The following is a 25,372-nucleotide window of genomic DNA, read 5'->3' as shown; positions in this document are numbered from 1 at the left end:
GAGAGCTAATTACTCCGAACCAATGGGCACTTACCCTAGTATCCTACAGGCAGAAATCTACGCTATCGAGAGATGCGTACAACTTATCTTAGATAGGAACTATCGGAAACAAGAAATAGCCATCTTATCTGATAGTCAAGCAGCGTTAAAGGCGATCAACTCAGTATCAATCGATTTGAAATTGGTCAAAGAATGCATAGAGAAGCTGAATAAATTAGGCAAAGAAAACAAAGTCCTCCTACACTGGGTGCCTGCTCACCAAGGGATAGAAGGCAATGAAAAAGCAAATAATCTAGCTAGGAAAGGAGCGAACACTCCACTAACTGGACCAGAACCGTTCTGCTTTCCAGTGGTAACCAACTCAAGGCGGAACTCAAGAACTTGGAAGATTCCATCCGCAACCTGGAATGGAAATCTTGCAATGGTTTAGGACACTCGAAGAAGTTTCTGAGGGCTTATGATCAAGAAAAATCACAGATCTTCCTGGGTCTGAGTAAGAACAATCTTCGGATTGTCACGGGGTTTTAACAGGACACTGTCTCCTCAATGAACACCTCAGTAGATTGAAACTAAGAAGAAACGGCGAATGCAGATTCTGTGGGGAAGATGGTGAAACACCAGTACACCTCATCACTGAGTGCGCCGAGACGACAACCATTCGTGCCATGAATTTTGGTACGACTGATATTGGAGATGGAGAACTACCCTCTATAAAACCGTCCCAGATACTGGCTTTTGTCAAAGCCCTGGGACTGTATGATGAGTTATGATTCAAGAAAGGGGGACACAATGTAAGGTCGAAGTGATTAACCCCCCTCCCACTCATTCTAAATTCTAAAAAAATTCTAGTTTTTTAACGTTATTTTTTTATTTTTGGTAACACTTTGTAAAAGAGCCCATCGTTTTATACTATGCCCAAGAAATACATATACCTACATTTTGAATCAAGTCGTAAAAACTTCTTAATTCTTCAATATTTTTAACAGAATCGTTAAGAATTAAATTTAAATTATGAGCTGCGCAATGCGCATATGGAGTATAAGATGATACCCTTTGATACCTTCGATATCGCAGCCACATCGCAGCCTGAACACCTTTATACATCTCGCTCATATTTGCAGCGCCGCGCCGTTGTAACCTTGTCCACGGAGTATAACAGTATAATTTTTAATGCTCTTTTTGATGCTACAACTAGCTTAGTTCTATTTCTATTCGATGGTTTGGTCGGAATGAAAAATCACATATTTGCAGTTATTTTTATTTTGCAAAATATAAAGGAACACAGCTACTAAATTGCACAAGAACAAGTGTAAAGTAATAAGTTATTTTCGCGATAGCGTGTGCTAGTTAAGGAGTTAAGAAGACATGTGATAGATAAGAACTTAGTTCGGGATCGCCCGATTCTGCTTGATTCGCGATAGCATGTGATAGATATGGAAATGCGGCCCGTGTGCTTCGCACACACGGCACATCGATAGTTACGACACCGGTTGCCACCGAAAAACCGCTGCGGAGGCATTCCAACACACCTCGCCGCTATCACCTTGGCCCAGAGGATACAATAAACAAAAGATGTTATCGTGATATTACAGTTCTCAAAAGAAGAAAGAATTTATTGGACAAGTCCACAGTAGTTTAAAACAAGACTACCCCTAGACACTCAGTGTTTCTGCCTTCCCGCTTCATCAATACGAGAGGAATCAGCAACGATGAACTAGTGATCCTAAAAAAAATGAGAAAGGGAAGCAAATGAGGCACAAGGCACCATTTGCAGCATGGTTAGGCAGTAGCTCACAATTCGCAAGCGTTACCACCGAAAAACCGCTGCAGAGGCATTCCAACACACCTTGCCGCTATCACCTTGGCACAGAGGAAACAATAAATATAATTAGCGGTTTTTCGATGATAACGCTTGCGAATTATGAGCTACTGCCTAACCAGGCTGCAAATGGTGCCTTGTGCCTCGTTTGATTCCCTTTTTCATTTTTTATACATCCTGTATATTATTTTTTCAATAGATGGAGAATTAAAAAATGAACATTTCTTGTATTTAGAGTATTTCAAAATGTTTAACGGTCAATTTCATATGACATTTTCCACAGTAAGTTTTTATCAAAGCCACCCAATGATTTTTCTCTCGTATATTTTACCATTAAAAGTGCCATATGAAATAATACTGCGTGTATCTGTAAAGCTACTAAACATGTTGAAATACTTTAAATACAATAAATGTTCATTTTTTAACTCTCCATCTAACAAAAAAAATAATATATAGGGTGTTCAAAAAAATGTAACACTTTAAATATGACGAAAAGAAATTAAATAAATCGATATTAGTATTTTTAAGCAATAAATCCAGATAAACTAAGTAATTAATTATTGATATAATTTAATGTTTTCAGGACCCATCGAATCCGGACCCACCCAAATGTAGCGCCTGTCTGCACTACATGCGCAAAATCGAGACGATCGAACGAGTTCAGTCAGGTAGAGAAACGGTTATATCGGCGTTGCAACAGCAATTAAAAAAATGCGAAACGAACTACAAAAAGTTGTTCGATGATTTCGAAAAACTGAGGTTCGAGCACAGCACCGCCATGCAGCGCAACTTCAGTTTGAAAGAAATCAACACGAAGGTAGTTTGGTTTGCTCGGTCGGTATAGGGTTCCGTTTCAGCACGTAAAATCAAAATTTAAAGCAACCAAAAAACATAAAAAAGACACTAATTTTGTCTATTCTATAGCTTGTTGCATTAAGGTCTATTCAAACAATGTCAGCTATGTCTCAGTTACGTTGGACCAAATACTCTAAGGGTATATCCTCCAGAAGTCTGCAGAAGAAGTTCTCTCATCGTTGCTAAATAAATCTTATAATTTGTAGACAAAGGTAAACAAACAAAGTAAGCAAACAAACAAAAGAGAATATAAAACATTATACAAATTACATTGTCAGTCTTATTGTTTAAAATAAACATTTATAAATGTTTACAATGTCAAAGAATAAAAAAATAAAAATAAGATTCAAAATCAATAAACTCTAAATAAATTAATTTCGCTGTCATTGGTAAATATAGTAATAGCAAACATTAGACCAGTGTTTACAAGATCAAATTCGATTATCAAAATATAAGTCATTTACGGCGTAGAAAGCCTTGTCTAGTAAAAAAGACTTCAATGCTTTGCGAAATGAAGAAAATGATGTTATGGATTTGATTTCAAATGGCCGGTGATTGTGAATTTTTTTCGAGTTGAATAATATTGAACTTTTAACTAACTCTGAGCGTGGGGTAGGTAGATAAAGATCTTGCTCCGCGTTCCTGAGTGGATAAGTGTGAGATGGCCTATCTTGAGAAGCTGATACATGCTTACGTATTAGACAAACGGATTTAAATATAAATAAGGAAGGAAGAGTGAATATTTTTAATTTTTTAAAAAAGTCCTGGCAATGAGTTCGACTGTTTAGTCCCAATGAATATCGAACAGCTCTCTTCTGGAGCTTAAAAATGCGGTCAAATTGAGTCGTACCCCAGAATGGAAGGGCATATCTGAGGTGCAACTCAAAAAGTGCATAATAAACAGTTCTAGCCACTGACAAGTTAAGCTCCTTAGAAACAGATCTTAATGCAAAACAGGCAGAGCTTAATTTTTTCGACAAAGCGTCGATATGCATGTTCCATTTCAGAAAATTGTCTACAAGAAGCCCTAAGAATTTTACAGATTTTACGACGTCAATGATGGCGTTGTTAAGTACAAAAGGTTGCAACGAGAATTTACGGAAATTTTGGGAGTTACCTGTGTAAAATTGGAAAGAGGGAAGTTGCGGAATGCCGATACTGTGCTGAACCCAATGATACTCCAGAACACACAATGTTTGCTTGTCCAAGATGGGAACAGGAAAGATGTGAGGCACGCATGACGATTGGTGGCAACATCTCCGCAGATAACTTCTTAAAATCGGTAACAGAAAAAAGCGAAAACTTTGAAGTCATCTCAAAACTGGCCCAAAATATACTAGAGGCAAAATACAGCGAAGAGCAGGGGTAATGACAAAAAAGGAACAGTCCGGCGCTACTTGAGGAGATGCGTCCAGCGGGTCCAGGTAGACGTGGCAGGAGCAAGGGGGTGACGTTTAGTGGGTAGTGTCCTCCAGACAGCTTAAGGAGAGATCGGGACAACGTTGTGTCACGCGACCAAACGTCCGGGCGCAACGTCGGCACAACCTCGTGCCAAACCTAGTCTGCACTAGTTTGGAGAATAATTTTTGGGTCGAAACGACGTTGGATACCGACGTTGGCTAGAAGCCTAATTTAGTACAAACTGCAACGTTGTTTAAAATCCTAATTTACAGAAATACAAAACTAATATGGCGTCTAAGTCGCGTTTTATCCTAAATTAGGATAATTATAGTAAAAATATTATTTTTATGATTTAGTTAGAGACATATGTCAGATGACAGTGAAGGAAAACAAAACAAAAGTATTTAAGTGTGGAGGATGTTTGAAGATCATAATTATTGAAACACTTTAACCGACTCTGTAACTCGTTACCCAAGGCAAAAAGTTAAACGCAAACAACTTTATTGATAAATGTATTGTTTCTACTTTGAAAAATACTAATGGGCCTTGAAATTAAAGAAGTTTTAAAAATTTTCTTGAATTTTTTTTTAGTAAAATGAGAATAATTTATTCGCAGTCGAAAAAATTGTTTCCGCGTGTTTTTTAGGGTCAAATATTTCAAGTTAATGTATTCAAAAAGGGTGTTCAAGTTAATGTATTCAAAAAGCAGGAATTGCTATTTTAGGAACGAAACATTTTCTTATTTAACAACATGGCGGCTTTCGCTTTGTTGTTTTGGAGATTAAGATGGAGTAGTTCGAGTAGTCGCATACTGGACTAATAAAGTCGCAGTTCGGCCTTAACAGGTAGTATACTAGTCGCAAAATTGCCTAATTTAGTCATCCTAGAGTTTAGCTTGTGCCGCCCTCTATAATCTAAATAAACGAGGGAGTGGATAAACTATCGGTAATATAGGTCGATGTATATTTAAATTTAGTTTTATATGTACCTTTCTTATGTCCCATTTTAATTAAGTTTTTTTTTATAAAAACAAAAACAGCACTAAACTGTCTGACTGAACAGAACAATGAAGTGAAAATTTAAGATTTAAGGTTATGGTTCAATACAGTTGCAAAAAGGTAATGACTTGACGTCCTACCAACGTAGGAATAAGGAAATTTAAACAACGTTGGAATTAGTAAACCAGACGACGTTTGCATAACGTTGGAATAGGTCCTGAAACTGACGTCGGAAAACTCTATATTGTCCAACGTTGTAACTACGTTGTCCGAATCACCTAAAGATCACTTAAGCAAAAAAGGTTACAAGACAACGTTTATTCGACGTCGCAGAAGCTTCTACTTTGCTGTAGTACTACTCCAACGTCGGCACAACGTTATAAAAACGTTTAAATTTATTTTAATACCAAAGGTAGGGAGCTAACTATTTTTTGTAACTAATCCAACGTTGTGTTTAGTAAACATGTGGTCGCAAGTCGTGCAAATGCAACTTGGGTGGGTAGTGTCTTCCAGGCAGCTTAAGGAGAGATTAAGTCCCACACTCCCTACGTAAAGGTATTTTACACCACCAGAAAAAAACCGTATTTTTTATTATATTCCACTACCGAATATCCAATCACCTTATATTAGTACTACTATTTATATAATAGTCAGTTCATTCATACAAAATAAGTTATTATTTTTAGCTGTTTTACTCTGTAATAGCTGTCACAGATATTAAATGAATAAGGCAGAGACGGTTTGGCAATAACACTGAGATGTGACTGACATATTTATGTTAATAGGCATTGACTGGATTGATACGGAACCCTAATCCGACTGGGTAGTAATTCATATGTCGCCTTACGAGAAAATCTCTCTTTTTAGCTAGAGGACGGTTTTTTTAAGCCGGACGAAAACAAATCTTGTCGGGCCTTGCAGAATGAATCAGAAACTATCAAAGTCGACAATAAAAAAAGGTAAATACTTACTTTACATACTACCTACAATTTCATAATATTGATGTACCTGACACTCATCTGTTATTTAGAAAGACAAAATGACGATCATGATCCGACAAATTATGCACTATCACTGTATATAGACGATGCATGTTTTATTAGCATAAGTTATAGTCTAAGAGCTAGCAACGTTTTCTAGAAAGTATTTTAATACGTCTGGCTCTTTAATATATCTTTTACTATGCTCTCTGGAACAGCATGCGGCCCGTCTGGCTTCCGATACCCGTTGCGTTTACTACTGCGCATCGGAAGAAGATCCTATATTTTTTTATTAATTTAGTCCTATAAATTATAGTATTGAATATAAATCGAACATGTCTCCATAGCGCAGTGCGTGTTATCTGACAAACGAATCTAAAACAGCGGAAGGAATTCGGGCAAAAAAAGTCGATGTTGTCACGTTTAATTATAGAAAAGCAAAGTTGCCCGATATTACCTATAAATTGAATATATTTTAGTTCATCTCAGCATACATAATTATATATATGCTAATATGTTGACGTAGTTCTTATTGTAATAATGTATATTTATCTAATTAACTGATTTCGTTCATTCTGCCTATTATAAAAGGTAAAGTATTTCCTTAAGATAACGTCCGCTTAGGGTAACCTGGCAACGCTGACAAAATTCATCATGGCATCCCGGATTCAACCAGTCTGATTGGTCGAGATTCTCGCACGTCTTGTCACCATTACCCCCAACTTTATGCCCCTCTCTAGGAATAGTAGAAACAGTCACTACTACTGAAAAATCCAGTGGCGGTGTTATTGTATTGTGTTTTATATCTTTAACTTGATTTGTGTTTATTGTAATTAGTACACGCGTTTTAACAAATATTACTATATTTGGCAAATGACTAAACAAAATGTGGGTACATTTAAAGTAAAATAATATTATAAACTTTACTGGAAAATATTATAAAAATTCCTGATATATTTTTATGAAACACCGCGCGCTCGTGGATATTTTATGAATGAAATCGCTCATGATTTTAGAAAATTGTGATCCCCTTGCCGTTGCCCCGTTGTTTTAGATTCGTTTGTCAGACTGTAGAGCTTCCGACCACGAATCGAAGATTTAATTTTAATTTCCAGAATTATTTAATACTTTACTGTCAGAATATAAACGAAAATAAAATAAAAAAGTCTTTGACCTGACCCGGATTTGAACTCTGAATCTTCGGTTCGTGTTCGGAAACTCTACGCACTGCGCTATGGAGACATGTTCGATTTGTATTCAATACTAGAATTAAAGGACTAATAAAAATATAGGATCTTCTTTCATTGCGCAGTAGGGAACGCAACGTTTACCGGCAGCCAGACGGGCCGCATGTTGTTCTAGAGAGCATAGTAAAAGATGTATCAAATAGCTAGACGTCTTAAAATACTTGTTTTTCCGACGTTACTAGCTCTCGTACTATTAATTCACTTGAAAAAATAACGTTTTTTATTTAAAATCTGCATAAAAAATATAAGAGCGGGTACAGATCCAAAAAACATTGGCACACAGAATTCAAAATGCTTGTAAATGTTTGTAAAATTGCTGTCCACACCGAAGCAGCAGTCTTTTGCAATAGGTCTTAGCAAAGCGATTGTAAATTTTTGCATTACTTAGTGTGTACTATGAAAAAAAATGTGGCATTTTGTGTTTAAAAAATAAACATGACATGTAAGTGTCCTATTTTTTTTAAACCAAAGCCTTATTTAAACAAATAGAAGTAGATTATTTAAAGAAAAACCGTGCCTTTTTAAAGTAAAACTTCTTTACGCTCGCTGGGAGATCTGTACCATACGCGTAAACTTACCAACTTACAAGATACTGTACCAACCTTAATGTGTACCAATATCCTCTGGTTGTGTGCTAGGAAGTAAATTTTCGTGCATATTTTCATCGATAGGTTTGTAGTTTCTGAATAACGGTCTAGATAAAGCATCTAGCTCATTTACCAGCTCAGAATTAGAATTTAGAGTTAGTAACTATTATACAGGGTGTCCCAGAAATAAGTACAAATATTTTAACTGGTAGTATAGTTCAACCCCAGAAACACGCCTATGAGGTTCTTTTCGCGAAAAAAAAATTTTGATAATTCGAGATATTTTGATAAAAAATTTGGAAATTTTTTTAGTTTTTAGTTAAAAAACATAATTTCTTAATAATATGGCAACATAGGTATTAGATTAAATTTATAAGAAAGAAAATCCAGAAAAGATCCAGTGGTTCTCAAAATTTTAGCAAAAAATCATTTTTTTGGAAATTTTCAAAGTAAAATAACTCCGTTATTTTGGACTTATTTGAAAAACGATAAAGAGAAAATATGTTTCTTTTATCGAGATCTGCCACCCCTTAAAATATTTGCACTTATTTCTGGGACACCCTGTATATTTTCATTGGAGGATGCTGTCACGGTTGTTTCAAACCAATAATCAACGAGAATATTTGTATAATTTAATAAAATTACTGTAAATCACTATAAATAATGAATAATAAACAAAACATTTAAACAAACACCAAAACAAATTGTTTGTTAGTAGTAGTCAGAGATATAGATGTAGTAATATTTTGGTTTAATAGCCACAGCTGTCAGGGCTATCCGGCCGGGTGATAGAATTATCGTTTTTTAATAAAAATTAAAAAAAAAACTTTAAAAATTATAAAGCTGGAATAGTATACGGTTTTGCATTAACTCTAATTTTTTTTTGAAGTTTATAAAAAGTATTAAATATAAAAAAAAAATATATTATTATATCCTTCAAATCCTTCAAGTTAATAGCTGTTAGTAAGAAGTTCCACTTCAAATATGCGCACATAGTGCATACACTTTTTTTTAATTGCAGATTATTGTCTTATATGAACAAAAAATCCCTGTTGACAAACATTTCTGTAAATGATGTTATTGTTATGAGTTAATTCAAAATTCCATCGTATTAAAACTTGTGAGCAGTGATATTATTTGTTGTCTGTTATTTTTATTCAAAAATATTTATTATATTCTTTGTCACATTATTTCTGATGTCCTCTGTCAAAATCTTCTTTGTCTTACTAGACAGAGTCTACTGATGAACTATCTCAATTTTTTTTATAATTTTTTTAAACAAAACAATATAATGGCAATTAGTACAACTACTCGTATGTTCTTGTGATCTTGCATATTAAGATTTATTTCTGTTTAACAGTTATACAGAGAACAGTTGCCATCCGAGCGTACAAAAACCAGTTAAAGCAAGCAGTATATACGGCAGTAGAGACCGTCATAACTACTCCAGTTTCATATTGAAAGAACGAGTGGACAGTGGTGATCATATACCGAAACAGTCTGGAGAAACTTTAGGAGACGAATTGAATGCCATGATGGAAAACTTCCAAAGGAGCAATCAGGGCACGAGGAGTCTCGTATTGGACGGTAATAAAAACTTTACTATGATAATAATAATAATAATAGTGTCCCATACAGGGTGCTACAAATTCGAGGTACGAGCATTGGTATCTCGGAAACCGTAATAGATACGAAGACGGTTAAATTAGGGCAAAGTTGCTCCTTGGCATGTTCACCAAGATGCCATCAAACATTTTTTAGAAATTTCGAGGATTGCTGGGTTTTTTGGAAAAAACGAATTTTTTTGAAAATCAATTTTATTTTTTCCTGTCGTTACTTTTTCGAAAATCAAAAAACTAATTGCATATTCTCATAACCACTTTATTAGGGCTATCTGATGGTATTTTTAGATTTTCAAATTAGCTGATAATTTGTGAGGTACAGAGGCCAATTTAATTTTTTTAAATACGGACCTGCATTTTTTACTTCAAGTTTTGAAAGACTTTGGTCTCCTGAGTACAATGATATGCCACACTTGATAGTTTTTTTTGTTTTGGATACCTTAACAATAAAAAAACTATTTAATTGTTATTTAAAATAATTTCAAGTCCGACTCTGGTTTTTAATTTATTTAATCTGATTATATTTAGCACAACAATATTGATCAGCGCTAATTGACATTGAATAAGGAAAATCACGTCAATTGAAAGATTCAAATAATTAATATCCAGGTCAGCAATTTAAAGATATCTATTATTTTTAACTTTTTTTATTGTGAATTTGAAAGCCCAGTGTACGATTTAATAATATGCATAATATTAATCGTAGTTATTATAAATAAATCAACTTCTACAAACCAGTTTCTAATGCTCTGCATGTTCGAAAGGGTTACCACCCTCCATAATTTGAACAGATCTTTTTATACTTCTGAACGCATTTTGTACCCTTTAATTGTTTTTTATTACTCGTTAATTGTTTTTGTACTCTTAATGTTGAAATGTATTGATTTCAAATGTCCAAAACAATTTTTATTGATTTTCTTTATTCAATGTTAATTAGCACTGATCAATATTGTTGTGCTGAATATAATCAGATTAAATAAATTAAAAAACCAGAGTAGGATTTGAAATTATTTTAAATAACAATTAAATATTTTTTTTATTGTTTTACCCAAAACAAAAAAAGTATCAAGTGTGGCATATCATAGTACTCAGGAGACCGGGGACATTCAAAACCTGAAATAAAAAATGCAGGTCCGTATTTAAAAAAAATAAGTTGGCCTCTGTAACTCACAAATGATAAGCTAATTTGAAAATCTAAAAATACCATCAGATAGCCCTAATAAAGTGGCTATGAGAATGTGCAATTAATTTTTTAATTTTCTAAAAAATAAGGACAGGGAAAAATAAAATTGATTTTCAAAAAAATCCGTTTTTTCCAAAAAACTCAGCAATCCTTGACATTTCCAAAACTTTTTTGATGGCATCTTGGTGAACATCCTAAAGCGCAACTTTAAAAAACTATTTCAAATATACCTGCTACAAAATAGAACGGGCAAAAGCGCTGCCTCGGGCGATTTTTCGCCGTGGGCCAGAGTGAGAGGATGAGAGATTATTCCTAGGAGACAAAAAATTAAATTGTGTACCTATCTGAGATCGAAAGCCGTTGCCGAACTTTGGTCACAGGCGTAGGCGGAAAAAGTTCAAACTGTGTTTTTTAATTAGTAATAGTTGTTTGGTTTGGTTAATTTATAATTCGTTTATTTTGTTACACTTATTAACTGGACTCGTTTTTGGTTGTTTTGTGTAATAAAGTAAGTATTTGCATGAAAAATGTCATATATAAATGACACATTTCCTGATACATTTATATTTGTAGGGTTTTAGCAATCCTTAAACCTTAAATAGTTTTTTTTTAAATAATGGAACGAAATATTTTTTTACAAAGGAAACCCCTTGCTTGCCAATCTAGGGAATTTATCGCTAATGTATATAGAGTTTCCGATGAAGAGGCAAGAAACAGTTCTTTTAAATTACACCTAAAAAGAAAAATTGATCGCGTGTCTCTATATACTGGGGTTTCTCAAAAAACAGTCCGCAAAATTCATAGAGAAGATGAGGAGCGGCAACGGGAACGTCCAGCTGAGATGCTGTCATCACCACCTAAGAAGAAAACCCGCTTGTCTCTTATGAAAGACTTCGAAGATTTTCCTGTCATTAGACAAACAATAAAAAAGTTTTATTTGGAGCTAAAAGTCGTTTCTGCATTTAAAAAATTACTCCTTAAGCTGCGAGAAATAATGAATTCTCCGTATAGTCGCGAAACATTGAGGATGCTATTAAATGCCAATGGATTTCATTTTCGGAAATGCTAAAAAGGATATGCCAAAAAAATGCCAAATGGAAAGACCCACGATTCTTCATTGGCGGTATAAATATATAAAGTCAATTCGGAAATACAGAAAAGAAGGATGTAACATAATTTACATTGACGAGACATGGCTGGATAATGATTTAACTTTTAGAAAATGTTGGCAAAGTAACGACGTTTTTGGAATAGTTAATAATATTAGGGCAAGTGGTAAGTTTTGAAACCAGTTTAATTTAATTTATTTATCTGATCATGACCATAAGAGTTTTATTTCTGTTTTTGTAAAGTGAGGTCCATTAAGACTGCAACAAAGGGGATTTTTATCAAACAATAATAACTCAACTTATTGCAAGTTAATAAAAATATCAAGAATAAAGAATAGAAACATAAAAATAATACATTGCTTAAAATAAAAAATAAGTTAATCAAGTCGTATAATTTTTTTTAATCAGCTGCACCTAGGTATAAAAAATTTTATCCCGCTTTTTGAAGAGAAAATCTAGAAATAAAAAATAAAAACGTAATCAACATTGAAAATATATTTTGGGAGGTTGACCAGTACATGGAAGAAGTGGAACCTATAATTATTCAAACTGATAATGACAGCAGTGATGATGATTCCGACACCGACACTGACGATGAAAGTGATAAAGAAAATTAGACTCTTATATGTACAGGGTGTTTCATAGACCTAGTATTTATTTTTTGTTTTTTTTATTTAATAGTTAAGTACTTACATTATCAAAGAGACATTTATAATTTACAGTTTAGGTTTCGACCGTTCATAGTTTATTATAATACTTTTAATATTATTTATTTATTTCCAAATGTTTTGAGTTTTTTTACCTATTTGTTTTTTTATTAGATAAGTACCTATTAGGTAGACATTTGAAGTTTAAGACTCAGTTTAAAAAATACCAAAAATACCACAGCGTTCTTAGTTTATACCTAATATTATATTAAGTATATCTATTATTATCTAAGTAAATAATTACCAAAATTTGTATTTACTTCCAATGTACTTATTAAAACTGATTAATATTTTTAATAATAATCTGATTAAAATAAATTTGCACGCCTATGCCAGGAGTAGATTTTTTACACGCTTCCCCTCTGCTGCCTCAGACGTCGTTGCCCTTCATTCAGTTGTTGCACTATCTGTAGAATAATCCATCAAAGTGATATACACTATTTTTTTGACACCATTTATATCATCTACGAGGTTTTAAAGTACTTATTTTGTTTCACTGACTATAACTTGTTTGTTCTTAGAAATAAAAAAATAAGTCGTAATATTATTTGTGATATACAGGGTGAGTCTTAATTAAGTGCGAATATTTTCAGGGCTGGAGTAGATCTCGATAAAAGGAACATATTTTCTCTTTATCGTTTTTCAAATAAGTCCAAAATAACCGAGTTATTCAAGTTTGAAAATTAAAAAAAATGATTTATATTTCCAAAATTTCGAAAGCCACTGGATTTATTTTATTTGCATCTCTTTTAGTGCCGTAACCATAGAGTATAAAGCCGTAACCATGGTAATATCAGAGATTAAAAAATTATACTATGTGGCAAAACGGTGAACTGCCTGTTGTAAAAAGTTTTCTAAAATATACAGAAAAATTTAAATGAAAATGCACGATTTTCAAAATCTTTTTTTTTTGCGAAAAAACCTCATAGATGTGTTCCTGGGGTCGAAATATACCACCCCTGAAAATATTTGCACTAATTTAAGACTTACCCTGTATAAATATTGATGTTTTACATATAAATTTTAGAGAATCCTTCAAAAGTCTTCAGCGCCATTGAGTCCAACGCGCGACTTAGTTACTGCAAATGCAACGTCCTTACAAAACTGGACAGTGTAACAGACGATAACCAGAGACTATCGGAGACTTTGGAAATAGTCAATGCAGAAAACAAGAACAATCTTGAGGTACTTAGAGAAAATTCAATTAAAGTTGGCTTGCATGTCATCAACATATTTGACGAATACACGTCGCAATGTTGCCAATGTTGCCACGACTACTTTTTTTACTTTAAATTGTGACATTCTCTGTCTTCAATTTTAGACACAATACACATACAAATATTTTTTTATATCTACATTATTAATTGTTAAAAATAGAGGTTGATGGTAGAAGGGTGAAAATTTAGGGTTGTATGCATTTTTTAATGCCACATCATAAAAAAATAAAAATAAAATATTTTGTCCAAAAAGTAAAAAAAAAGAAAATTGGGGTGTACCACCCTTATCACTTAGGGGTACAAAAAATAGATAACAACCTATTTTCAGACCTACTGAATATGCATAAAACATTTAATCAAAATCGGTCAAGCCGTTTCGGAGAAGTACGGTAACTAAAATTGTGACACCAGAATTTTATATACTAGATTATATTATTTGACTTTTTTTTATGGATACAACCACAGATACAACTAAGCGTCATCGCAGGCTGTTGCTGGGATATTCTATTAATTTTAATTGTGTATTTTTTAGATATTGTGAATGATTGTAAACTCATAGGTACCGTATGATCGAAAAAAAGACGTCCAGTTGGCTTGGAAATGACGCTCGCGATGACATCTCCCATATAATTTTACATATAAAATGACAGCGATCTTCATTTCATAGCCATCGCTGACGCCGTTTTTATTCGATCATATGGTATAAAGTATAATTGAAACCACTAATTTATTCCACTAATTTTGAGGTTCAGAAAAAAAATTAGGCTAAAAATTTAACAAAGTTTTTTAACTTTTACCACTTATTATACTTTAAAATGAGCAAGTACGTGCACGCCAACTTTTATTGATTTCTCTATATGATATTGCAGTTAATACAGCAAAGAGTAAAAATTAATTTATTTCAAGTATAAGTTTCCTGTCCTACCTAACTAATCCATTATCGCTTTTAATTTAATAACGTTGATTGAGAGAATTGGGAAGATACACAACCTAAAGGGCAAATTCGTGACAAGGCTGGTCTTACCCTTAAGGTCCCCTTACGACTCATGTGCTGTAGGGTGGAGCCTCAACTTATTCTGCGGCCAACGCCTAAAACACTTATTTTCTCTAATTCGGCCAGCGAAGGCATATCGGAGACAGTGTGGAACTGAAAGCGACAGTGTTGCCATATTAAAATGTGTAATATCTGTAATACGTTTGACGAAAATATCTTTGGATTAAAAAACCGCGTTTATGTATTGAAAATTTAGCCGCGTTAAACATAGAATAAACAACAAAAAAAATATAGGTACTTCACTATATTTCGTATGATCGAAAAAAGTTCGTTTAGTTGGAAATGACGATTATTGATATTTACCTTAATATTTTACATATGAAATAACAGCGATCTTCATTTCGAAGCCAACTCTGACGCCGTTCTTTGTTTAATCATAATATCATATTAAATTGTTTAATGATAGAAAATCCGTATTATTAACGTATTGTACCCAAAATCCGTAAATTTACGGATTAATCCGTAGTTCTGGCAACACTGTCTCCGGCAACCACACACTCTGTCGACTGAAAGCAAAACTACGGTGCAGTCATTCTTTATCCGCTGCGCTATAAATGACTATTAGCGCGCAGCGGCGCAGAGCTAAACTAAATCTCGGACAGGCTGACGGTAACGCCAGTTATATCTCGAATTTAATGACACGAAATCGCCTATAAGGTTACGCATCTTCCTATTTCTTCAATCAACGTTAATTTTTTATTTCATTTCAAATCACCCAGATCGTTCGTCAACTGCAAGAAGAACTAAAACGAGCTTACAACGAGAGCGAGCAAACATGCAACTCGCTAAAACAAAAGCTACTAAACGCGGAAAACGAACTAGAAGAATGCAGGGCAAACGAAAGACGCATGAAACAACTTGCGGTCTCGTCTCACAAAAGTCTTGATGACACCGGTGGTGACGGCAGCCAGGCGATGGTGAACGACCTGGAAGCAATGGTGAAAGAGTTGAGAGGCGAATTGATAGATAAAACGGCCGAGATGAAGGAGTTCGAAGAAGAACGTGACCATTTCTGCAAGAAAATCGAGCTGTTGATGGCAAATAATTCCGATTTGTCGAGGAGGGTGCAGGAGTTACAGATGCAGGTTCAGTCATGTAGTAGAGTGGTAAGTATAACCATATCTTCTTCCTTCTTCATACTAGGCGAATCGCCTGTTTGGTTTCGTCGTCTCTACCGGTCAGACTGACAAGTTGTCGCTCCATCGTTTTCGTGGACGCCCTAAGCTTTTGCGACCTAGCGGTGATTTGTCGCGTGCAACTCTTACTATCCTTCTGTCCATTCTGCTGATATGGTCGTTCCATTCTTCCTTTCTGCTAAGTACCCACTCATTTACATTTTCCACATTGCACGCTCTTCTTATGCTTTCATTTCTCTCCCTGTCCAGAAGCATTTTTCCAGCTATTCTGCGTAGTACTCTCATTTCGGTTGTTTCTAGTAGTTGTTTAGTTTTCGCTGTATCAGATCGAGTTTCTGCAGTGTATGTCATTATTGGTCGTACCGTTGCCTTGTAAATTCTCGCTTTAGTCTCCACCTCAATGTTTTTATTTCGCCATATTGTATCATTCAGGCATCCTGCTATTCTGGTTGCCTTCGTTGTCCGTTCTCGCACCTCCGCTTCTACATCACCATATCCTGAGATTTCTATGCCTAGATACTTAAACTTCATCTCTTGCTGAATAACATGGCCCTCGACTTCCAGTTTGCATCTTAGTGGTACTTTTAATGTCGTCATGCATTTAGTTTTCTGGGTCGATATTATCATATTAAGTGATTTGGCAGTGCAATTAAATCGATGTAATAAGCGCTGTAGATCGTTCTCATTTTCAGCCACCAATCTCCTGGTCGCCCATACTGTATCCCTTCAGTAAACGTACATTTCCTATTATTTCGTCCATAATGATGTTGAAAAGAAGAGGGCTCAGGGAGTCACCTTGTCGGATACCACAGCCTACATTTATTGGTTCGGTCAGGACCCCGTTAATTTTAGCTTGAATTTGGTTCGCTTCATATATGTTTTGTATGGTTTTAACGAGGTTGTGTGGGATTTGCCTATTGTAAAGATGGTGTATAACGTCTCTTAGCTGCACACGGTCGAACGCTTTTTCTAAATCAATAAAACACATATACGCTGGTTTGTTATATTCGATTGATTTTTCTGTTATCTGTCTTATGACAAAAACCGCGTCTGTGCATGATCTGCCCGGTCTGAAACCTTGCTGTTCATCTGCTAAGCACGTTAAGTCGTTTATTTTGGTTGTTATCACTTTTGTCGTAAGTTTTAGTGTGGTGCTTAGAAGATTTATGCCTCTATAGTTTGAGGGCAGCTTCTTATCTCCTCTTTTAAACATCAAGATAGTGGTGCTGGTTCGCCATTCATCCGGTATCCTGTGTTGGTAAAGGATTTTTTGAATCAGGGATGTTAGCTGCTGTATGAGACTTTGGCCGCCATATTTAAGTAATTCGTTTGGGATATCATCTTGCCCTGGGCTCTTTTTATTCTTTAGTTTTCGAAGGGATGTAATTATATCGGTTGCCTCAATCTGTACGTTGTCGTTGGTCATTATTTCGGGTGTATTTATTTCAACCATATGTTAGTTATTATTTTACTTCTAAAACTTGATTTTCCTGCATCCGTTATACTGGGTGTCCCAGGCTGAAAGTGCATTAGAAATTTCTAGAGAACTACAATATACAGGTCGGAACACTATTGAAATAAAAAAAGTATGATTCTATTTGAAAAAAATGATTTATGATAAATTTTTAATAGCTCAATTCCGTGACAGCTACGGCCAATATTATACGACATTCGAAAAATCTAATTTTTGAAATAGATAGCCACAGGTCTTCTCTTTATGTCATAGTGGCTATGGTAATCACTAAATTTGTCGTTTAGGCTATACAATTTTTTTTGACAGGCAGTTTTTTTCTTCCAAAAATGTTAATTTTTTTTTCCCATAAACGGTTAATGTTAGGTATAGAGTGTAGTTCAGTCATTGGGGATCAAAAAAGGGGCCTGCTTGGAAAAAATCCGGTAGTTTTGAAACTTTGCAGGTTTATAGGTTTTGGGGTCTCTAACTAAAATCCATAAAATGCACATTTTCAGACTTGCCGCCCCAAGATGGCGCCCAAAATCGGTATTTTCTAAATATCTCGAAAACTATGCGATTTTCGCGAAAATTTGAGGAGAGCAAAATTAAAGAGAATAAAATTTCCTATAGGTTAAAAAAAGGTTTTATGAAAATTTTCGCTAAAGTCAACCGTTTAGGCAGAAAACCCTTGAAAATTTAACAATTTTGCGTAAAATATTATATATTATGTATAGTCGATTTTCCGAAATCAAATGTCGATTAGGGTACACTAAAACTAGATTTAGTTTAGTTTCTTCAATTTTGTCATAAAACAGTGGCGTATCATTAATTCGCTCATTAATTTATGAATAAGTAATTGTCGTACTGGACAGCATTCATTGCGAACTTACCACCAGGTTCAGCATTGGTTGTGTAGAATGGGGTTGGAAGAAAACAAAAACAGGCATTACTCCAGTCACAACGTTCAAAGATCCAGCTCCAAAATCCCTGTTGGCATTTTTATTCTGTAAATGCAAAACCAACAACTATGGTAAAGCCTGCGGATGCAGAAAAGCAGGATTAAAATGTGCAATGATTTGTGCATACTGCAATGGAAAATCCTGTGACAACGTCACTGAAGTGTCACTCGACGAATCCGATGAAGAGGAGTTGGACTTGCCTATAGATATCCCTCTGGCGGCTGAAGATGAAGAGTTGGACGTATTGAGAGACCACCCTGATGAGCCCAGCACAGCAGACACGATCGACTTTGACATCAATGAGCCAGATCCGTCGGGCTTGTGCAGATAAGTTAAAGTTTTTAATTTATCTAGTGGAGTAGGCCTCCGGGGAGACCACGTTAAAATAAACGCCCCATATACTTTACCTCTTGGGTGGTGTGGAAACAAGTACACATTTTCAATAATTAAAATTAATTATTCATAAATTAATAAGCGAATTAATGATACGCCACTGTTTTATGACAAAATTGAAGAAACTAAACTAAAACTAGTTTTAGTGAACCATAATCGACATTTGATTTTGGAAAATCCACTATACATACAGTACATCTGCTGGATCTGTGTCTATGAAAGGAATGCGGACAAAAAACATTTAAACAAACAGCAATATATTTTATACGTAGATTTGACGACTGCGTCACCGCAAATCGCTCCGCCCACTCTTTTTATTAGCTACTTGCAAATTTGTTGAATTTTTATTGATGGGACGCGTCGTCTATTTTTTTACGAAAAACAATGAGAGAATATCGTTTCCCCTCTCACGGATACCCCGTAGCTAAAGAACGGACAGACGTACTGTAATTATATCATATTTTACGCAAAATTGTAAAATTTCCAGGGATTTTGTGCCTAAACGGTTGACTTTAGCGAAAATTTTCATGAAACCTTTTTTATAAGAAATTTTATTCTCTTTAATTTTACACTCCTCAAATTTTTGCGAAAAACGCATAGTTTTCGAGATATTCACAAAATACCGATTTTGGGCGCCATCTTGGCAAGATGGCGGCGTCGGCGGCAAGTCTGGAAATGTGCATTTTATGGATTTTAGTTAGGGACCCCAAAACCTATAAACCTGCAAAGTTGCAAAACTTCCGGACTTTTTTCCAAGCAAAAATCCCCAATGACTGAACTAGTGTTTGATATCAAAATTCATAGAATTTGATAGAGAATTTAAATATGCAATAAAAAATGAGGGTGCCTATTTAAAATAAGAAAGTTGCTGTCAACTTCCGGTATTTCCAGAAGTGCCGCCATATTGAAAATATTTTTAATCGATAGATCTCGTTGTGACACAGTGATGTGCCAAAAATCTCCGATCTAGCTATTTAGTTCCCTAAAAACTTCTAATGCACGTGCAGCCTGGGACACCCAGTATGACGATAGGATGATACGATATTAATTTTATTGGTCGAATTGGTTGGTTAGAATATTAATTAACTTTTAAATTTATTGCATTTTCATGCCTCCTTTCTTCGGATGTATGCTTTGCTTGTGATACATGTCATGTTATATTTTCATTTAAATAGCGATTTCGTTGTTTTACTCATAGTGTAAGAGCTAGCAACGTTTTCGAGAGAGAATTTTAAGAAAGCTGGTTTGCTATGCTCTCCTGAACAGAGTGCGGACCGTCGGGCTGCCGGTAAACGCTACGTTCACTACTGCACATCCATATCTGTATTCAACATCTGTTCACTACTGCACATCACAACTTCTCTCTGTAATTCAGGAACTAATAAGGCTAGGACAAACATATATGTGTAGCATATTTAGTTACATAAAAAGTAGCAAAGTAATGTAAAAGTCGCATCATTGTATCTCTACTCAATAACGAGAAATCCCATAAAACACACGAAAATGGGATACCATGCACAGATGTGATGCGCAGTAGTGAACTGCAGTAGTCTACCGGCAACCAGACGGCACGCACTTTGGTTAGGAGAGCGCAGGAGAGTATAGATATATTAAAGAACCAGCTTTCTTAAAATTCTAGTTTTCCCGACGTTACTAGCTCTTGTACTATTATATTTTTATTAAGGTTAGATTAAATTTGTCAAAAAAGTGTCCAGAACAGTCCTTGAAGACTTTTTATTTTTTTGTACAATTTTCTTCTCAATTCTTTTGCTATTTACTATCTTCCTCCTATTTAGAATTCACATACGAGTACTACTACTGCTACTACTGTCCATACTCGCTGACGAATATTTGACAGTTTCTTCAGTGCCTTCGATCCGTTGGTCAGAATAGAAGGACTTTATTTTCATTACCTAATTTATTCATCTTCTCCAGGCATTCTTTGACCAACTTCGAATTAATGGTTACTAAGTTGATCGCTTTTTTACAACAATCACCGAATCTCGTCGGCACTCTTGGAGGGGATGTTTATCTCAAATTTGGGGTATTTTTTGGCCACTGGTTTGTTTCATTAGTACCTTTTATGTTTTATTTGATCATTCTGTATTTTCAATCACTTGAATAAATCTTTTTAGCCCCCAAAACAGAGCGCGAGCAGTCAAATGACACCCTCCTTCAGGGACATAGAAAAGGAACTGTCGAAAATAAACCAAGACAAGGAAAACCTCTCGAAAAAATTCGAAACCTCCAACGAACTGTTGATGTCCAAAAGCAAAGAGGCGGAGGAAATGAGGGACTACCTCCGATCCCAGCTAGAAGAGATGTTGGCAATCAGCCAAGAAAACGAGGCCTTAAAAGAAGAGATGGAACAGGTCAAGAAGGAAAACGAGCTCGAAGCAGCCAGGCTGCAGAATTTAGTGGATAAATCTCAGCACCAAGTGGCCATGTTGCTGCAAGAACACGACGAGAAGACTCAGGAAATCAACAAGGTGGTCAGCGAGTTGGATTCAATAAGGAAGTGTGTGAGTGTGGATAATAATACAAAAGGTGAAGTGGTACAGAAATTAGAGAGGGAAAACGAAGAACTGAACAACAAGATAAGGCAGTTAGAGATGGGGAACATGGGAGATTGTAAATGTCATTCGGCAGCTTTAGAATTGGAGAGGTATAGTCGTGCTTTCAAATTTATCTCGTGTTGTGAGTAATCGTTAGGAATTATTTTTTGTTTTTATCGGTGTCTGAACAAAAAAAAATCGGACTTGTCTTTATTTATTTTGCTTACACAACGTTTCGGTCCGAAGTATCACTGACCGTTATCAAGTGTGAACTAAACTAAATCCTAAAACTATATATAATAGTTCTAAAAGCCTAAAATCATGAGCCTTTTAGCTTGATTGGTTATCTTTCTCCATTTGTTTCTGTCTTTCGCCTTTATTCTCCACCCATCCACTCTTATCCTTCTCAAGTCCTCTTTTACACCCTTTTTCCATCTGATTCTCGGTCTACCCCTCCTTCTCTTTCCACCTATTTCACGTTTCATTATCATATTAGGAATTCTTGCTTCAGCCATTTCAATGTGTCCCAGCCATCTCAGTCTTTGTGCTCTTGCGACTCCTGTTATACTCGGTGCCCGATATAGTTGCTTTACTTCTTCATTTGTTCTTCTGGTCCATTATTGTGTATCTTCTTTCCTCCAAAAATCTTCCTCAGTAATTTTCTTTCCCAAATCTCTAGCCTCAAACTTTCCGTTGCATTGAACGTCCACGTTTCACATGCATACAGCACTATTGGTCTTATCATTGTTTGGTACATTCTGATTTTTAAACTTCTAGAAAAGTTCTTACTCTTAATAATTTTCTGTAATGCGCTGACACATCTATTTCCTGCCATTATTCTTGCCATCATTTCTTGAGTTACATTTGGATTCCTTAGAAATACGGCTCCTAAATATATGTGAATGTATCTACTTCCTCAAACTTGTATCATTTACCTCTCTCAGAATTCAATTGTAGACATCTTCCCTTCTCAAAATCCCTGTCTGACCACTCCATAAATTTCGTTTTCTTCTCATTAAACACTAAGCCTACTTTTTGGGCTTGATTTTCCAGTCTTTTGGTCACCGATATCAGCTCTTTCCGATCTCTTGCTAAGATAAATAAATCATAGGCAAAGGCTAAGCATTGGTGTCTTTTTGTATCCAGAAGGCCCTCTCTGTTGATTCCCGTATCTTTTATAACTATTTCTAATACTACACTAAACAGTACTGGAGATAGTGGATCCGCCTGTCTTAATCTGTCCCTGATTATAATTTTTTCCGTTGTTTTCTTGTTTACTTTGACTTCATTTGCTGTCTCTTGGAGTGTCAATTCTATCATCTTGGTCAGTTTCTTGCTAACCCCTACTTCTGTTAATGCTGTCCTTTTAACTTTGTCATGTTATATGCCTGCTAAAAGTCGATAAATAGGAGCATTGTCTGTTTTTCGTATTCATAACTGTCCGCTTCTATTTCTCTAAGGGTAAATATTTGGTCAACGGTACTTTTTCCTTTCCTAAATCCACATTGGTACTCTCCAATTTTCTCATCACAACCTCCTCCACTAATATTTTTTTATATATGTTGCCAGTACTTCATAAGCTACATTTAGAAGAGCTGTACCTCTGTAGTTTTGAGACTCACTCTTATCTCCCTTCTTATGTATAGGGCAGATTATTGCTTCTTTCCACTCTTTCAGTATTTCTACTTTCTCCTATACGTCTTTCAGTAGTTCCTGGATGTGGTTTATCAACTTAAACCCTCCATACTTAAATACCTCAGCGGGCATGTAATTATTTCCGGAACTTTTGTCATTCTTTAAGTTCTGGATAATTCTTTGTCATCATCATCATCATCATGTAGCCATCCTTGTCCACTGCTGAACGTAGGCCTCCTCCATATTTCTCCATGTCTCTCAATTTTGGGCCGTCATCATCCAATTTCCAGCAATCCTCTTTACATCATCGGTCCAGCGTGTCGGTCGTCTGCCTCTGCTACGTTTATCTGCTCGAGGTCGCCATTCTAACAATCTTCTAGTCCACCTGTCTTTAGATGTTCTCGCCACATGACCTGCCCATCTCCATTTCATTCGAGTTATTTAGTTTACGGTGAAACAGGAACTTAGTTATTCCAAGCATGACTCTCTCCATGGCTCTCTGGGCTACTCTTAAATTTTCTGCTGACTTTTTCGTTAATGTTAGAGTTTCTGCTCCATATGTAATTACCGGCAAGACGCATTGTTCATAAACTTTCCTCTTCAAGCATATGGGTATATCACTTTTAAAGGTCTCCCACAGTTTGCCAAAAGCAGCCCAACCCAAACCTATTCTGCGCTGTATCTCGTGTGTTTGGTTGTTCTTTCCGATTTTTTTGTATTTCGTGCCCGAGATATTTGTATATATGTGTTTCTTTTATGTCGGCGTCACCTATTCTGATGTTCTGTGTCAGCACTAAGTTTGTCATTATTTGCGTTTTACTCGTATTTATCCGGAGACCGACTTTTAATGAGGCCTGCACCAATTTTTCGAGCATCTGCTTTGAATCTCCGATGTTATCTGAGACAAGGATGATGTCATCTGCGAACCTGAGATGTGTCAACCTTTCACCATCGATATTTATGCCCCTATTCTCCCAAGAGAGTGATTTCATTGCGTATTCAAGGACAGCTGTAAAAAGTTTAGGCGAAATAGTATCCCCTTGTCGAACTCCTCTGCCTACCTCAATTTTATCTGTTGTTTCGTGAAGTTTTACAGTTGTGGTGGCATTACTATATATGTATTCTATAAGCCTTGTATACCTATAATCTACTCTTCCCTGCTCCAATGCTGCTATTATTGATGTTAATTCTGTGTCAAATGCTTTCTGGAAATCAACGAACACCAATGCTAGGGGCCTGTTGTATTCCACAGATTTTTCTATCAGGACTTTAATTACTTGAAGATGATCGTTTGTTCCATAACCTTTCCTAAAGCCTGCCTGTTCTCTTGGTTGATAGAAATCTAGTTTACGTTCGAGACGTTTGGCAATGATTTTGGTAAACAGCTTATACAAGTGACAAAGAAGGCTTATCGTCTATAATTTTCAAGCTCGGTGATATCGCCCTTTTTATGGAGAAGTATCGTTATGCCGTTGTTCCATTGAGACGGGATTATTCCTTTTTCAAGGCATAGATTAAATAAGTCTTTAATCCATTTTAATAGTGTTCCTCCTCCGAGTTTTACAGCCTCAATCACTATGCCGTCCTCGCCCGGGGCTTTGTTATTTTTCATTTCTTTTAAGGAGTTTCTGATTTCTTCTGTAGTTATTTCCGGTATATCCTCTGATCCCCCTGGTTAACTATCTTTTTGCACAGACGTTGTTGACTGTTGTATGTTTGTTGGTGATTACTTGTATATAGTTCAGTGTAAAAGTTTTCTGTTATTTTCAACAGCCTTTCTCTATTTGTTGTTACGACCCCTTGGTTGTCTTTTAGTTTAAAGATCTCTCTCTTTCCATTTGATAGTTTTCCCCGCAACACCTTCATACTTTTATTCTCTTTTATAGTTTGCCTTATATTATCTGTATTAAGTTTTCTTACGTCCTTTCTGATTTCTTCAGATATTGTTTTGTTCAATTGTCTCAGGTCTTCAGAGTTTCTGTTATTTTGTTTTAACATTTCTTTTCGCAAAGATATCATATTCTTTGTATTTTGGGTGAGTTTTTGTTGTTTGTTACTAATTTGTTGGCAGTGTTGTACTTCCGCTTCTTTAATGGCTTCAACAATATTGCTACTTATATTTTCAATATCGTGTTGGCTGTTTAAGGTCCGTTCTTCCAGGAAAGCTGTAACGGAATCTGCATAGTTGGAGTCACTGTTAGGGGGGTTCCATTTAGTATTTTTGTTTTGTCGAACCATCTTTGACCTTTCTCTTTTCAAGTCTATCCTAACCGTCGCGTCGCTCTAACCATTCTGTGGTCGCTTCCGTTGTACAAGATTGTACAACTCTTCAGCACCGTCACGTCTGTTACTACTTCTTTCTTATTCGAAATGATGAAGTCAATTTCGTTTCTTGTTTGTTCATCCGGGCTTATCCAAGTCCATCTTCTGTGTTCTTTATTCTTGAAGAAGCTATTCATTAA

The 25,372-nt window shown here is 35.5% G+C and overlaps 1 protein-coding gene across 3 annotated transcripts in view; it reads left to right on the top strand.

Moving 5' to 3' along the window:
* Nucleotides 1–25,372, top strand: part of LOC115879122 (early endosome antigen 1-like) — a 38,288-nt gene that overhangs the window by 3,443 nt on the left and 9,473 nt on the right. For 2 of the 3 annotated variants that reach the window (XM_030895780.1, XM_030895781.1), the window contains exons 2-7: nt 2,403–2,636; nt 5,941–6,032; nt 9,248–9,474; nt 13,536–13,693; nt 15,499–15,885; nt 20,856–21,385. In XM_030895780.1, the coding sequence (XP_030751640.1) occupies nt 2,403–2,636; nt 5,941–6,032; nt 9,248–9,474; nt 13,536–13,693; nt 15,499–15,885; nt 20,856–21,385 (1,628 nt within the window). The remainder of the gene's footprint in view (nt 1–2,402; nt 2,637–5,940; nt 6,033–9,247; nt 9,475–13,535; nt 13,694–15,498; nt 15,886–20,855; nt 21,386–25,372) is intronic. The other variant, XM_030895782.1, reaches the window with a different exon arrangement.

Source organism: Sitophilus oryzae, unplaced genomic scaffold (genome assembly GCF_002938485.1).
Source record: "Sitophilus oryzae breed Bouriz unplaced genomic scaffold, Soryzae_2.0 scaffold_1576_pilon_pilon, whole genome shotgun sequence".
NCBI classification, from domain to species: domain Eukaryota; kingdom Metazoa; phylum Arthropoda; class Insecta; order Coleoptera; family Curculionidae; genus Sitophilus; species Sitophilus oryzae.
Note: the sequence above shows the minus strand (reverse complement) of the source record. Positions and strands in the feature narration are given on the sequence as shown.